The sequence below is a fragment of the Cherax quadricarinatus genome, chromosome 25 (assembly GCF_038502225.1).
Source record: "Cherax quadricarinatus isolate ZL_2023a chromosome 25, ASM3850222v1, whole genome shotgun sequence".
Classification (NCBI taxonomy): Eukaryota; Metazoa; Arthropoda; class Malacostraca; order Decapoda; family Parastacidae; genus Cherax; species Cherax quadricarinatus.
In genome coordinates this window covers 10,418,654-10,435,058 of record NC_091316.1, presented here as the reverse complement: position 1 = coordinate 10,435,058, position 16,405 = coordinate 10,418,654, and the positions used below count along the sequence as shown (strand labels likewise).

Below are 16,405 nucleotides of genomic sequence, written 5' to 3'. Positions count from 1 at the left end.
GACAGACACAAGCTTCAGAATAAGTTTTCATTGCGGCAACGTTGAGCTCTCTGCAGAGCTCTAAAAGTCATGCCAACTTATGAGTTAATAAAGTTCCACCAAGTCATGATTTGATAAAGCTCAGCCATGTCATGACTTGATAAAGCTCCGCCAAGTCATGATTTGAAAAAACTCCACCAAGTCCTGACTTGATAAGCTCTACCAACTCTTAACTTGATAAAGCTCTGACAAGTCATAATTTAATTAAAGTTCTACAAAACATCTATCAACCACTGCAGTACTGACCCACAGCATCAAGGCCCCCACAGAATCACCACATTACACCGGGGAAAGCCCAGCATCACCACCACAGTGGAATCATTATCACAGCATAACTCTTGTATCACAGATTCACTGCGCCGCCCCATCGCCACCAGTGAACCACGTAGGCTACAAAATCACATCGTGAGATGAATCTCTCCACCACTGCATCCCAGGACGAGTAACGGCGAATCACTGGTGCACAGGGTCCCAGCACCCAGTTAATCTCTCCGTCACCGCAGCAGCATCAACTGCTGCATGTCATCAATGCCTGAGTGTTAGTCCAGGTCGAGGGTGGCAGGGAACACGAGGGGAGCGTAGATCGGGATACAAAAGGTCGGCTGATGCGATACTGAATCATTCATCCAAGAGTAGTACTCTCTCTCTCTCTCTCTCTCTCCCTCTCTCTCTCTCTCTCTCTCTCTCTCTCTCTCTCTCTCTCACGGGAGTGAGGGAGGACTGGCCGGAGAGGGGACAGGATGGAAGACATTGCAAGTGAGGAGCAAGGGAGGCCCTTAGACATCTCCCTCACCTTAGGGTTTTAAGGCTATTAATTAAGAAATTTTAACAATGAAGGGCAAGGTGTTTGAGCACCTAGCTCACCATCGTTCACTTTGTTCTCTCCCCACACTTCCTTCCTCTCCCCACTTTTGTCATTGTCCTCTCCCCATTATTCCTTCCTTTCCTCATTGTCATTGTCCTCTCCACACTGTCACTGTCCTCTACTCATCCTCCATTTTCTCTCCATTGTTTCCACTGTCCTCTCCCCATTATTGTCACTGTCCTCTCATCCTTTTTTACCCTCTCCTCATCCTTATTTCCTCCCCCATAGCTCTTGGGCCTCGCCCATTATTTTATCCTCTCTCCATTCTATTATGTTTACCATTCTATTAATACATTTTTCATTATACTCATCATTCTTTAATATTCTTCATTCAGTAATACGCGCATTCTTCTCTAGCCATTTCGAACTGTTCTGTCATTTTACCCTTATTCTGTCCACTTCTCATGGCATGGTCGTGTTCTTTCCCCCATGGTTATGTCGGGCGAGGGAGAGGGACAAAAGGTACGAGGCAGGAAAACAATGGTGTCTTCAGACTAATAACTCTTGCACAAGAGGTCGTGTATTTAGTGCACACTATTCTGCCATTCCTGCCTCCATCTGTATCTGGCTGGCTGTGCTTCACTCTCGGTTTCTGTGAGTTTGTATTTGTCTGTTTCATGTTGCTTCTCTCTCACTCTCATATATATATATATATATATATATATATATATATATATATATATATATATATATATATATATATATATATATATATATATATATATATATATCGTGCCGAATATGTAAAACTGGTCAATTAGCAAGAACTCATTTAAAATTAAGTCCTTTCTAAAATTTTCTCTTATACGTTTAAAGATATATTTTTTTCATTAATGTTAATGTAAATTTTTTTAATTTTGCAGCAAAAGAATCTTAGAAAACTTACCTAACCTTATTATAACAAGAACAATTTATTTTAACCTAGCCCAACTAAATATATTTTAGATTTGTTTACAATAATTTAATACTAAACAAACACAGAGAAATATATTTTTTTCGTTAGGTTCAGAATGATTTTGGCGAAATTATTGCATACACAAATTTTCACTTGTCCTATATGGCAAGATGAGCGTTGCTATTTAAGCCAAGATCGCAAGTTCTGCCTATTCGGCACGACATATATATATATATATATATATATATATATATATATATATATATATATATATATATATATATATATATATATCGACATAATACAACTTATACAGACCTAGCTAACATAATATAGAAAGCCCCTTGCTATGCAGATGATTTCGGGCAAATTAGGTTAACTTTGTCCCTACAATGCGATCCACACCAGTCGACTAACACCCAGGTAATTATTTATTGCTAGGTGAACAGGGACAGCAGATGGCCTAAGGAAACACGTCCAAATGTTTCCTCCCATAACGGGTATCAAACTACGCTACGGGCCTCAATGTGTGAGCTGAGTGCGTTGCCAACCGAGTTATCGGAAACGTTAAGTATCTCATACGACTTTATCATATAGTTTAGGCTATGTTGGTACAAAGTGATCAATATATTACTATAATGTGGTTAAAAGCCTGAATTCCGTGAGATAATTGTACAATGCCTCGCTGTTGTGGTTTGCTGGACGAAAGATCCACCTTGCTATTGCGGTGCGCTTCACTTTGCCAATTTTATTTAACAAATTTGGTTATTGATTTCCATTCAACAACTGGAGGCTGCCTCTTCTGATCGATTTTAAACCTTTAACGCTGATGCATTGTAAGAGAACAACGATACGTTATTGAGTTTCGGCTGCGTAGATCCACACCTGGCAATACACTAACCTAGTTAAAAATCTTAGATTTATTTTTATTCTGCAGTATCTGGAGAATGACCCTTACGGTAAGCCTCATACTATTAGCAATTGGAGCCTTGTAGGCTCCAATCTGAAAATTTTATTCGTAAAATTTCCGGAATATCAAATCTTACATCACTAAAAATTCTGACTATCGTGCTGAAAAATTAAATATAACTTTTAAACAGTTTAAACCTTCAGCACATTATTTATTATGGAATTCCTTGTTGCAGTTTAGATATTACTGTTTTTATCTATGTATAACCAACAACATATTTTAAATATTAAATGAAATTAAAAAAGAAATCTTTATATTTGCAAAATGCGCGGGTCTAGCATGTATCACATACAGCACAATAATCTCTCTGAGTTTCATTAACATTTATTTATTGGTTTTTATAATATTAACTGGAGTCTCCAGTGTCCACGACGGTCGATCTCCGTAGAGTTCATAAGAGCAAAAGTTTTTATACTTTTGCCCGGCCGTGATAGAGCCAGTAATTTAATATAAGACTTTCGAATAACTTGTGGCTTGTTTGAGCTCCTCTCCGTGCAATATGGAACGCCTCTTGTGAGCGACCTCAAACTTTCGTCATTGATGTACAGCAATAAAAGGAAGATTGGGATTGTTATTGGGTTGTGTAGGCGTCAATTTCCCATTATTCAAGAAAACAGGACAATGGTTTAAATACTAAAACATGAGAACGCTTCTTCTGAATGGCTTCAAACTTACAACACAGGAGCATCCTGCTTACAAGAAAACTGGGTTTGTAGTGAGTGTAGGTGGCAGCTAAAGCATAAAGTTTGTAAAGTACTTTTTTTTTTTTAGATAAATTAAGAATTTTTGTCTGATTGGCTTCAATTTCGACATATTTTCTTCAAAGGGAGATCTCTCAGCATTGTTGAACAGTGTAAATTCTGTCAACCATAATAAACTGGGTATGCTAGTTTCAACGTGATAACCGGCAAATGCCTGTAATGATTATCTTTAAACTTTTAATGGCTGAGGTGCGTCACTTAAGAGGAAGATTCGGATTATTTCGGTTCTTTGTTTTCTACAGGGTGTTGATCTGCAGCTCCTGAACCATTAGAGGTGATTAAGCTGCAGATGGATGCTAGATTTCTTGAGTGAACTGAACTCAAGTAAAAACAGTTAGTCGTTTTCACTCATGGGGAAGAGGAGGGAAGGGGGGGTACTAAACCCATAGGGGTCATAAAGCGTCTGGAGGAATGGAGGTGGCAATTAACTTCGAGCCAAGAAAAATGAAGACAAATCCAATTCCTTGGCTCATGAGCCCCTCACTAGCATCAAGTTCCTTTGTGGAGCCTTCGAGGTGTTGGTCTCCATCTCCTGGACCTATTGGGAGACTTGAGTTATATTTCCTAGATTCCTTCGGAAAATTCAGCTGCAGCTTTGTCTCTCGAGTGTTTGGAGGTTCAACTACTGTACGAAACGTAGAGGAGGCAGATGTCCTGGGATACTGGGATGTCTCTCTCGGATCACGCAACGACCCTAACATATCTCATGTAACTTACTAATGATCTCAAACCACATTCTTACTGTCATTAACTTTCTCCTTTGTGTAATATTTATTATCACTCATTCAAGAGTGTCAGCACCATCCTTTATACTCATACAAGATTGTCAGCACCATCCTTTACACTCATACAAGATTGTCAGCACCATCCTTTATACTCATACAAGATTGTCAGCACCATCCTTTACACTCATACAAGATTGTCAGCACCATCCTTTATACTCATACAAGATTGTCAGCACCATCCTTTACACTCATACAAGATTGTCAGCACCATCCTTTACAATCATTCAAGACTGTCAGCACCATCCTTTACACCTATTCAAGAGTGTCACGATCATCATCTACACTCAGACAAGCGTGCCCCCATCAATATACAATTTATATACTCCTTTTTTTCTGCATGATCCCTCCAGATAAGAACACAGTGATCTTAAAGGTAGCAATACCTGTATTTTGAATAACTGTTATTTACTTTCTGTATGCCTAAAAGTTAAGGATATATCACCTTCATGTGCTCTTTGGCACATTACTGAATGCTTCAGTAGGTCAAGAGGAGCTCCTACGTAGCTGAAGGCATGGCAACTTGCTGTGCTCTAAGAACTTTGTTTACCAACCACGAGGAGAGCACTTGAGAGGAGCTGACTCCTGGCACACTACCCATATTGGTCTACACTAACATCAAACTATTACTCGCCCTCTACACCTGGACCTCCATCTGTGCCTCTATCTACCCTTCTGTCTCCGTCTCAGCTTTTGTATGTATCTCCGTCTGTGTGTTTGTCTGCACCTCCAGCTGTTCTCCTGTCTGTCCCATCTACCCTTTCGGCTAGTCCCTCCGTCTGCGCCTTTGCAACTGCTGTTTCCTATGTAAGAGACCATCCCACTGCGATAGGCTTGAGCACAATCGCTCAATAGGGTCATCCTACTACGATAGTCATCAACACCATAAATCACTAGAAAAAACTAACTCTCTTATGTTAATGACTCGGGCAGTGTCATTCTCGCCACAAACAACAGCGTGAGAACGATAATGGTGAGTAATGTTCGACCAAACCGCAGGAACACCACACATGAACCACTACACCACACCTGACCCTATACAATACACCTTAACCTGTCCGACACACGTGGGTCTTTACAACACACCTGAGTGTATACAACACACACTGTCTCTACATACAGCTGATATATGAAAAATGACCGGCACATCAATACTCACTCGTCTATCTCGAGGGTGAGGGTGGAGCCCTGCTTGGTGGGGGCGTGGGCGTGGGACAGAGACAGCTGGGCTGTGAGCGTGCCATTGATGGCCTTCACCGCACACCCCGCCCGCACGCCCGCGCCTCCCGCCTTCCCCGTTGAGGTCACCTGAAAAGAGAAGCAGAAGTAGTCATCTGGGCCTGGCGAAAACTGATATTACGACTGCATTCCGGGAAACGTCAAACGCGTGTGGATTATTTAGCGCAAGTGACGAAGGTTCAATCCTCCGTCGGAAAAGAAAATAGAAAAAAATGAGAAACAGAGACTGGAACCGTAAAGGAAAAGAAAATCATCCAAGAAGAGGAACCAGAGAAAGAAGAAACAGAGTACATGGGGAAGGGATATATCTATACCTCAGTTGTTGAAAAAAAATTATTTAACGTACGACATTCTTTTGAGGCTCCTGCCTGTACAAACAAGGTCAAGGAAGATTCTTTGTCGTCCACTCCCTCCTTAAAACATTCCCTCCTACTAACACTCCCTCCTGATAAGATTCCCTCCTCATAACATTCCCTCCTGATATCACTCTCTCCTACTAACACCCTAAACCATTATCATTATACAAGAACACATCAATATAAAACTGAATCTGTAAGAACATTGTAGGTGCAGCAGTTCATCAGGTCATCGCGTGTATATATCTCGTTCCTCTAGCTAGTACTTTATTACAGCTATTATGAGAGACAACTGCATCCGGTGACGACTCAGAATCAGTAGTCAATAAGCTGACTGTCCATAGTCATCTTCAGTGCCGTTATGTGCCGTTAGTTCTTATGTTTAACAAAGATTATTATAGACTTAAGTAGTAGTGAACGACCTGTTAATGAACAAAAAGTTGTATATATGTTGGTAGAATTACCGACAATGTGTAAAGTAAAAAGGACACAAGTACAACTAATGTGACATTTTATTGTGGCAACGTTTCGCTCTCCAGGAGCGAAACGTTGCCACAATATAATAAAAAGTTTTTCATTACAACTTGAGTTTATGGAGTATATAGTTTTGAGGGGTATGAGAATAAAAAGAGCAGATGTACCATGAAATCATCGGGGTATGTGGAGGCACCAGAGTCACAGTTGGTGTCGCTAAAGAATTAAAAGGCAGAATACACAGATAACTCGTACATAGGAGAATGAAACTAATGACGTTTCGGTTCGACTTGGACCATTAGCTAGTCACAGAGATGCGCGAAGGGAAGGGAGCCAAACTAATACCCTTCGTAGTAATCTATTTCATACATTTTCTCCTGCTACTGATGCTTCCAATGTCTACTCCATTTCCTTCTCCTCGGCCGCTCTCTGACAAAAATAGTGTTAGACTTGCCGGCACCAATAACACTCTTTTCTGTCATGTTAGAGATCACAGTCATTCTATTAACGGGTCTTCTGCTAAAACTGTATCTTTCTTCTAGCCTTCACAGACGCCGTCTTGTTGAAGCATCCCTTATGTACAACTTGTGCCTTTTTTGTTATTTATGAATCTTAATCTTAGCTTTATCCCTGTAGATGCCTTCCTTTCTCACTACACTGATGTTACATAAATTTACTTGGCGCCTAGGGCCAGGAAGGACAGATAAATTTACATGTACCAAAAAATACTATATTACCATTAACACTATATACACGACATAAAACCTGCCTACACCACTTTTCACATCTTACCAAAAACACACTAGTACCATTGCTACTAGTTATTTAAAGTTAGGCCAAATGAAAACAGTGGGTCTCCATGACCCCACCTTTCTGCCGCCCTGCAGAAAAAAAAACACTATTACTTCTGTACTCTCCAAATCTTAAACAGGCTCCATATAAATACCAGGACCATACCCGCACCATAGGAATACAAACAAACTCATCAAAAACGTATGGCCTACGTCCTACACAAAACACCATACACTAATTAACCAAACTCCATGACACCTTCCAGCAACTGCTTCCTCGTCACTGCCTTACACACCTCTGTCAGTCGCCTGTACACTCAAACTGTGTCTAAAGCATGTCCGTTTGCCATTTAATCCCCATCCACTTACATTATTTTTGTGGAGAGTTTTTTTTTCACAAACCCCTTATACAACAATGCATAAACCTGCATAATAATTGCCAAATGTTCCAAACTTCAAAACAATCGTGATTGGACCAGATCTTTATCTCTTCACTTTACCTCTTCTCCTTTCCTACATTTTTTTGCCTTTCCTTTCTTCTGCCTAAGTGAGTTCTATCCTACAAGTTTCCCCCTGCCCCTGGGTTTTTGTCCTACCCTCGTGGACCATTAGCTCTCTTGCACTGCTCTTTTTTTCCTTTCTTCTCTTGTTCTTAGACTACCTCCACCACTACTACTACTACTATTATTATTTCGCTAACACTCCACTCACTGACTCGTGTTACTACCACTACTCCCTTCTTATCGACACCTCTGCCACTGTTGCACTACTTATACTTCTACTACTACCATCACAACTACCTCTATTACCACTACTTCTACAATTATACTACAACAACCTCCTCTCGTTCTAAGACTCCCGGCATCGCCCTCCCCACCTCTCACATACATACTGGCTCCCTTCCTTTTGCGCTTCTGTGGGACTAGTTAATGGTCCAAGTCAGGCCCAAACGTCGTCATAAATTTCATTCTCCTATGTGCTGGTTGTGTACTAGTGTCGCTGATACAGACAAGTCACAGAAGTGCTGACTGTAAAATCTTCCTACAGAGGAAGATTCGTGACTACGTGGTGCAGCGTTTGGCTTGCTGCATGCCAGGACCACGGATTGAATTCCCGTCGATTCTATTATTAGTACTTTAATTAGGAAGAGTTAAAAAAGTTAGGGTTGTGTAGCGCCTGGAAAATAGGCGTGAGGAACAATCAGCTTATCTAAGTGACGGGCAATTCCAATTGTTTCGTCAAGAATCAAGAACTCTTCATCGGCACTAAGTGTTTTCAGAGGACGTGGCAACAAGAGCAAATGCAGCCACTTAATGGGGTCAAGTTTACAGCCCTATAAGAGCAGATGCAGCTAGTTAATGGGGTCGAGTTGACAGCCCTACAAGAGCAGATGTAGCCAGTTAATAGGCTCGAGTTTACATCCCTAAGTGCAGATAATTTATGACTGACAGTAATTTGGGAAAGATCTTCTTGGACACAGATGTTATCGCAAAGCACATGAGTTCCTAATGATATGCTTCTTGGATGATATGCTTCTTGGAAGATATCTTGCAAATAAATATATCTTGCCATGGACGGCTTAAGTATGAAGATACAGCGATTTGTAAAGTAAAAGGACACAAGTGCAACTAATGTGACATTTTATTGTGGCAACGTTTCGCTCTCCAGGAGCTTTATCAAGCCATTACTTGATCAAGCCATGGCTTGATCAAGCCATGGCTTGATAAAGCTCCTGGAGAGCGAAACGTTGCCACAATAAAATGTCACATTAGTTGCACTTGTGTCCTTTTACTTTACATATTGTCGGTAATTCTACCAACTTTATTACATACAGCGATTTGTAGGCGATGGAATTTTGCATCACCAAATCCTTCTGTTATTCACTTCGATATGCTGAATTCTAGTGATTTATTAAACTTTGAGGTGATATTAGTTAAATTTTTGGCATTTTAATACCAACTATCCTGTCAACAACATTGGAAACATCAAGCATTTTCCTAAAAATCAAAGTGTGCTGAAAATATTTTCCACTGAGTAATACTGATATATATGTAGCGTAACAAACAAGCATCTGATCAAGACAGGATAGGTTATTTATCTCAGGTTAGGTTAGGTTAGGAGAGGTTTACCCAAGGCGCTGAATAGTCAAAATTTTATGTCCATGGTACTGCCTTATATTGGGATCAAAATCGACGCCAAACATTATATTACTTCGGTTATATCATAAATGGATTCACAGTTATCGAAAACCCATGAACAAACCCATTTTCTGAAGAATTTCTGAGATGTAACAGTGAAATATGCTCGTCTCGTCTCGGTACGTTTGTCGAAGACTATAGAACAGTGCCATCAACTAACACCTACACTGGTGGACACGCACTTTTTAATGCCAAATGGTACTGTTATTTTACAACATATTATGGGATGGGGGCCGTAACTGTGGACTGTGGTTTGTGTTGGGATAGTATGTTTGGCTGTGGGGTTCTGATGATGGTTCTGTGTGCTTGTGCTTGTTGCTGTACCCGGCTCTTGTTGTCCTCTGCTGACTCTGTCCTTGTCTTTCTTCCTAGCCCCTTTCATTTCCATATCTTCTACCTCACCTGCTGTCGTTCTGTTCTTGTTCTGTTGTGGTGTAGGAACACCCTCTTCTATGTTGATGATTCCGTGGTTTCTCTCCTGTTCCGCACCATTTCTATCTTGATAATCAGTTTGACTGGCCGATTTCTCCCTTTCAAATACCCTCCTATTCTCTGAAAATTTACTGTCTATCATATTCTCCTTTCCTATTTCTTTGATGGTGTGTGTGTGTGTGTGTGTGTGTGTGTGTGTGTGTGTGTGTGTGTGTGTGTGTGTGTGTGTGTGTGTGTGTGTGTGTGTGTGTGTGTGTGTGTGTGTGTGTGTATACTCACCTATTTGTGGTTGCAGGGGTCGAGTCATAGCTCCTGGCCCCGCCTCTTCACTGATTGCTACTAGGTCCTCTCTCTCCCTGCTCCATGAGCTTTATCATACCTCGCCTTAAAACTATGTATGGTTCCCGCCTCCACTACTTCACTTTCTAGGCTATTCCACGGCTTGACTACTCTATGACTGAAGAAATACTTCCTAACATCCCTTTGATTCATCTGAGTCTTCAACTTCCAATTGTGACCTCTTGTGTCTGTGTCCCATCTCTGGAACATCCCGTCTTTGTCCACCTCGTCTATTCCGCGCAGTATTTTATATGTCGTTATCATATCTCCCCTGACCCTCCTGGCCTCCAGTGTCGTCAGGCCGATTTCCCTCAACCTTTCTTCGTAGGACAATCCCCGTAGCTCTGGGACTAGTCTTGTTGCAAACCTTTTCACTTTCTCTAATTTCTTGACGTGCTTGACTAGGTGTAGATTCCAAACTGGTGCTGCATACTCCAGTATGGGCCTGACGTAAATGGTATACAGAGTCTTGAACGAATCCTTACTGAGGTATCGGAACGCTATCCGTAGGTTTGCCAGGCGCCCGTATGCTGCAGCAGTTATCTGATTGATGTGCGCCTCGGGAGATATGCTCGGTGTTATACTCACCCCCAGATCTTTTTCCTTGAGTGAGGTTTGCAGACTTTGGCCATCTAAACTATATTGTGTCTGCGGTCTTCTTTGCCCTTCCCCAATCTTCATGACCTTGCATTTGGCAGGGTTAAACTCAAGGAGCCAGTTGCTGGACCAGGCTTGTAGCCTGTCCAGGTCTCTTTGTAGTCCTGCCTGATCCTCATCCGATTTGATTCTTCTCATTAACTTCACATCGTCCGCAAACAAGGACACTTCTGAGTCTATCCCTTCCGTTATGTCATTCACATATATCAAGAACAGCACAGGTCCTAGGACTGACCCCTGTGGAACCCCGCTTGTCACAGGCGCCCACTCTGACACCTCGTCACGTACCATGACTCGTTGTTGCCTCCCTGTCAGGTATTCTCTGATCCATTGCAGTGCCTTTCCTGTTATGTGTGCCTGATCCTCTAGCTTGTGTGTGTGTGTGTGTGTGTGTGTGTGTGTGTGTGTGTGTGTGTGTGTGTGTGTGTGTGTTTACGCGCATGCGTGTGCGCGCATGGCTAAATTTTCAGGCGTAGTGATTATTTATTCAAAGTGAAGTTGTGGGGTCATGCTGGAGGTGTCCCGCCTTCTGTAATTTAATTAAAGAGTTCCAGCGGTGAGTAACAACTGTCACATTACCCTAGCTGATACAAATCACAAAAACAACTTATAATTTAAACCTGGAACAATGTTTTACTTTGTGCTGGGGCCACTAACAACTCATTGGTCAGAACAAAAAAGAAGAGACACATAGAGTAGTGTGAAGGCGTAGGGTGTTATTAGGCATATGTGAATAAAATATACAGGGGAGGAAGACAACAGGTTTCTTTACAGAACAAGATGGTTTCGGGGAGAGATTTAGCATAGTTCCTCTTCTCCTTTCCTTCTATATGTTTTAAAACTGGAATCCATTTTCCTACATGGATACGACCTTTCTGAATTTTTTTAATTGAAGTGTGAACACCGTAAAACACATCACGTCATAACACATATCAGTAATCCTGGTAAACCATTGTCATTCGTTTAAGGTAATTTAGAGATATCTGAAAAATCAAAATAAAACATCTTCCACCAACTTAAAAAGTCAGGAAATATCTGAGCAAAGAGAAAAACCGTGTAACAAGTAATAGTGGACTTACGTCTTCCTGGCGTCTTCTGTTTGAGCCGCAGAACTTCAACATTCTCGAGGGTGATTTAGGGCTCAAAAGACCCATCCAAACAATTTAAATCCTCGAGTGTCTCGAGTCACAGTGGTTCAGGTCACAGTGACTTCACTCGGTAGTCTTAAATCGTGTCAAATTACTCTTGTATACCACAGCCGAATGTGCCTCGTAAAAAAAACTTTCCCTCCAGCGGAGCTTCCACAGGACTCACACGAACACTCGACTCCCTGCTAACACCACCGAGTCGACAATTACTCTTCTTTTATCCCCCTGTACCTTTGCTACTGAAATTACTCTCGCTTGTATTTACAAGTGTACTTTCTTTTGTATGCGGGGACGTTTTCTGTTATTTGGAAAGTGGACACGTATTACATAGCTGCCAAATTTACATTACACCAGTGGCACGTTTTTGCTATTTAGGATTTTTAATTTGTTTAAGAGACTCGCTGATTAGCCAAACACTCCGGTGAAGCACTGTGTGTTACTCCCAAGTGGTGGATCAGTTTACACTCTCTCAGATTTGTTGTTCTCCACAGTCAACCATTCATTCATCTGTGCTCTGTTCCTACCCCCCCCCCCGCCCCAACATACACACACACACACACACACTTACTCTTTCCCCCCATCTCCCTCTCCTGTTCATTCATTCACCTTTTCTTGGCCTTCATTCTTTCACTCCTTTCTTGAGTTCCTTCAAGTACTTATCAGTAATTCTCCGAGGGAATCTCTCAAAATGTACTTTGTGTGTGTTTTCTAGTTATCAATTCGCTTTTCGATGTTTTTTAATGTTAAATGCCTATTTGTTGAGCACCTGATGATTGTTTCAGACATCATCGCGCAAGCGTCCCTATCTCCATCGACTTATCTATGTATGACAATAATATGTGATACGAAAACACTCAGTCTCTCATCCATACGCGAGCGAGCGAGCGAGAGAGAGAGAGAGAGAGAGAGAGAGAGAGAGAGAGAGAGAGAGAGAGAGAGAGAGAGAGAGAGAGAGAGAGAGAGAGAGAGAGAGAGAGAGAGTATTAACTGCTGCTAATAAGCTCTGCCATTTGCAGCCCCTAGTAAAGCAATATAAGCGGACGTGGACTACTAACCCTTTCCCCTGGGTGTGTGCAGGACGAGGTTGAGTGAGCAGTGAGTGGGGAGGACGGGTGAAAGGTGCCAAGACTTAGTGTTGTGCGAAGGGTGAAAAGGTTGGGAGAGTCGTATAGAGTGAATGGGGCGAGAATATGAGGTAAGAATAATGAGTGTGGCGAATAATGTAAACTGATTGGTAGGGGTGATTGGAGAATGAAGGGTGAATGGCGTCCATTATTATAGGTCAAAGTGTATGGTAGAGCAATTATTGAAAGAATTAAGGGTACGACAGAGAGTAGGAATGCAGAGGAACAAAGAGGTTTTAAGAAGTGTAGGCGATATGTACACCAAGTGTTTACTTAGACAAAGGTAAAGAACTTTTTACCGCATTTATGGAATCTGGCTGTGTTGACAAAGTACTGCGTACTTTGATGAAGAGTGTGCAGGTTCAAATCCTGCTGTGGACTGAGAGATTATATATATATATATATATATATATATATATATATATATATATATATATATATATATATATATATATATATCAGTGCGTCATCAGGAGCTATGCAATGTTGCAATCTAAGAGAGCAAGCAGCAGGGAATACACCAGCACTGCGCTATTCTGAGAAAAAACTTCCCCTCACTCCTTCAGCTGCAACCTTGGAACATTGCATATCTCCTGATGACGCACTGAGAAGTGTGAAAGTACTTGAGCTAAAGATTCCCCCCCCCCCCCCCGTGGCCTGTCTTGCATAGTTAAGATCGCCTGTCTGCGATTGTTTGCATATATATATATATATATATATATATATATATATATATATATATATATATATATATATATATATATATATATATATATATACACACACACACACACACACACACATATATATATACAAACATGTCTTCTAAATATATCTCAACCAACCAGCCAATAATTACTGCTGTTAGATCCATCTTACAAGAAGCCAAAATACTACCCACATCATTCTGGAAACACCGCACTGTCAACAGGTTATTAACACGGTATTCAAATACAAACTGAATGACCTGAATAGGTTGAAATAAGGAACAAATTATCTGGACGCCCACGATACCTTCACATCTCAAGATTAACCTGTTTGTTTTTTATGTGTGTACCATACTCTGACAGGCAAAAAAGTGAGTGAATACGGAGAACTTTGGAGTCCAATTTTCAGGATATCACCAATTCTGTCAGTGGAAGATGGCGTATGAAATGAAGCAAAACTTCCAACAAGACGGGGGAGACTGAGGCGGGGTGAAAGGGGAAAAAAGAAATACGCAAGGCAACACATAGAGCATTATCCAAATTACTATCTTCGTGTACTGCGTCCAGGAGTTTACTAGATAAAATTAAGTGACGCGGTAGGACAGAGGACACTCATCACCATTAATATTTATCGACCTTCCATGACATCTTAACATTAATATTTATCAAACTTCCATGACATCTTAGCATTAACATTTACCAAATTTCCATGAAATTTTGCTATTAAAAAACATTCATAACCCAAAATTTATTAGTATGGTTCTCCTCCTTTTTTTTAATTCGTCTTAGTCCTTATTCTTTCTCATCTTCCCTCCACTCACACTATCTCATCCACTCTCTTATCTTCCTCATACTGTGACTTCATTTTTCTCCTCTCATTTCCTTTCATTGTTTCTCTTACTTTTTCCTCTTCATTCCTTTCATCTTTCTCTTATTTTTCTCCTCTCTGTTCCTGTCGTCGTTTCTCTTATTTTTTCCTCTCCTTTCCTTTTAATGTTTTCTTCTTTAAATTTTCCTTCCACTAACACTCCTTTCCTTCCATCCCCGTTTATTCCTCTTCACTCCTTTTCCCCTGTTAATCTTCTCACTACCTTTCCCTTCAGACACTTCTCCCCCTCCCTCCCCTTCAGACCATGCTCCCCCCTCTCTCCCTTTCAGACCATGTTCCTCCTCCTGCCTTCCCCTAAGACCCTCCTCCTCCTCCTCCTCCTCCTCCTCCCTCCTCTTCAGATCATTCTCCTCCCCCCCCTCCCCTCCCCCTTCCCACTCCTCTCCAAAAGCAATAAAAATTTACTCGACACATTACCCACAACTACACTAACTGATTTCACACATTTTGAACATTTCTTATTCATATTTTTTTTTCTTCGTGACACATACACCCGCCCTCCCACACCCGCCCTCCCACACCTGTCCTCCCACACCTGCCCTCCCACACCTGCCCTCCCACACCCGCCCTCCCACACCCGCCCTCCCACACCTGTCCTCCCACACCCGCCCTCCCACACCTGCCCTCCCACACCCGCCCTCCCACACCCGCCCTCCCACACCCGCCCTCCCACACCCGCCCTCCCACACCCGCCCTCCCACACCCGCCCTCCCACACCCGCCCTCCCACACCCGCCCTCCCACACCCGCCCTCCCACACCCGCCCTCCCACACCCGCCCTCCCACACCCGCCCTCCCACACCCGCCCTCCCACACCCGCCCTCCCACACCCGCCCTCCCACACCCGCCCTCCCACACCCGCCCTCCCACACCCGCCCTCCCACACCCGCCCTCCCACACCTGCCCTCCCACACCTGCCCTCCCACACCAGCCCTCCCACACCAGCCATCCCACACCCGCCCTCCCACACCCGCCTACCCTCCCACACCCGCCCTCCCACACCTGCCCTCCCACACCCGCCCTCCCACACCTGCCCTCCCACACCCGCCCTCCCACACCTGCCCTCCCACACCTGCCCTCCCACACCCGCCCTCCCACACCTGCCCTCCCACACCTGCCTTCCCACACCTGCCCTCCCACACCTGCCCTCCCACACCCGCCCTCCCACACCTGCCCTCCCACACCTGCCTTCCCACACCTGCCCTCCCACACCTGCCCTCCCACACCTGCCCTCCCACACCCGCCCTCCCACACCCGCCCTCCCACACCCGCCCTCCCACACCTGCCCTCCCACACCTGCCTTCCCACACCTGCCCTCCCACACCTGCCCTCCCACACCTGCCCTCCCACACCCGCCCTCCCACACCCGCCCTCCCACACCTGCCTTCCCACACCTGCCCTCCCACACCCGCCCTCCCACACCTGCCCTCCCACACCTGCCCTCCCACACCTGCCCTCCCACACCCGCCCTCCCACACCCGCCCTCCCACACCCGCCCTCCCACACCTGTCCTCCCACACCTGCCCTCCCACACCTGCCCTCCCACACCTGCCCTCCCACACCCGCCCTCCCACACCCGCCCTCCCACACCCGCCCTCCCACACCCGCCCTCCCACACCCGCCCTCCCACACCCGCCCTCCCACAACTGCGCTCCCACACCTGCGCTCCCACACCCGCCCTCCAACACCCGCCCTCCCACACCCGCCCTCCCACACCCGCCCTCCCACACCCGCCCTCCC

At 43.7% G+C, this 16,405-nt stretch overlaps 1 protein-coding gene across 11 annotated transcripts in view; it reads right to left on the bottom strand.

Moving 5' to 3' along the window:
- The window catches only part of LOC128689952 (uncharacterized), a 1,227,005-nt gene that overhangs the window by 829,829 nt on the left and 380,771 nt on the right, over positions 1-16,405 (bottom strand). For 10 of the 11 annotated variants that reach the window (XM_070088626.1, XM_070088623.1, XM_070088625.1 and 7 more), the window contains one exon: positions 5,472-5,620. In XM_070088626.1, coding sequence (XP_069944727.1) covers positions 5,472-5,620 — 149 coding nt within the window. Of the gene's footprint in view, positions 1-5,471; positions 5,621-11,877; positions 12,245-16,405 lie in introns of all 11 variants that reach the window. The other variant, XM_070088627.1, reaches the window with a different exon arrangement.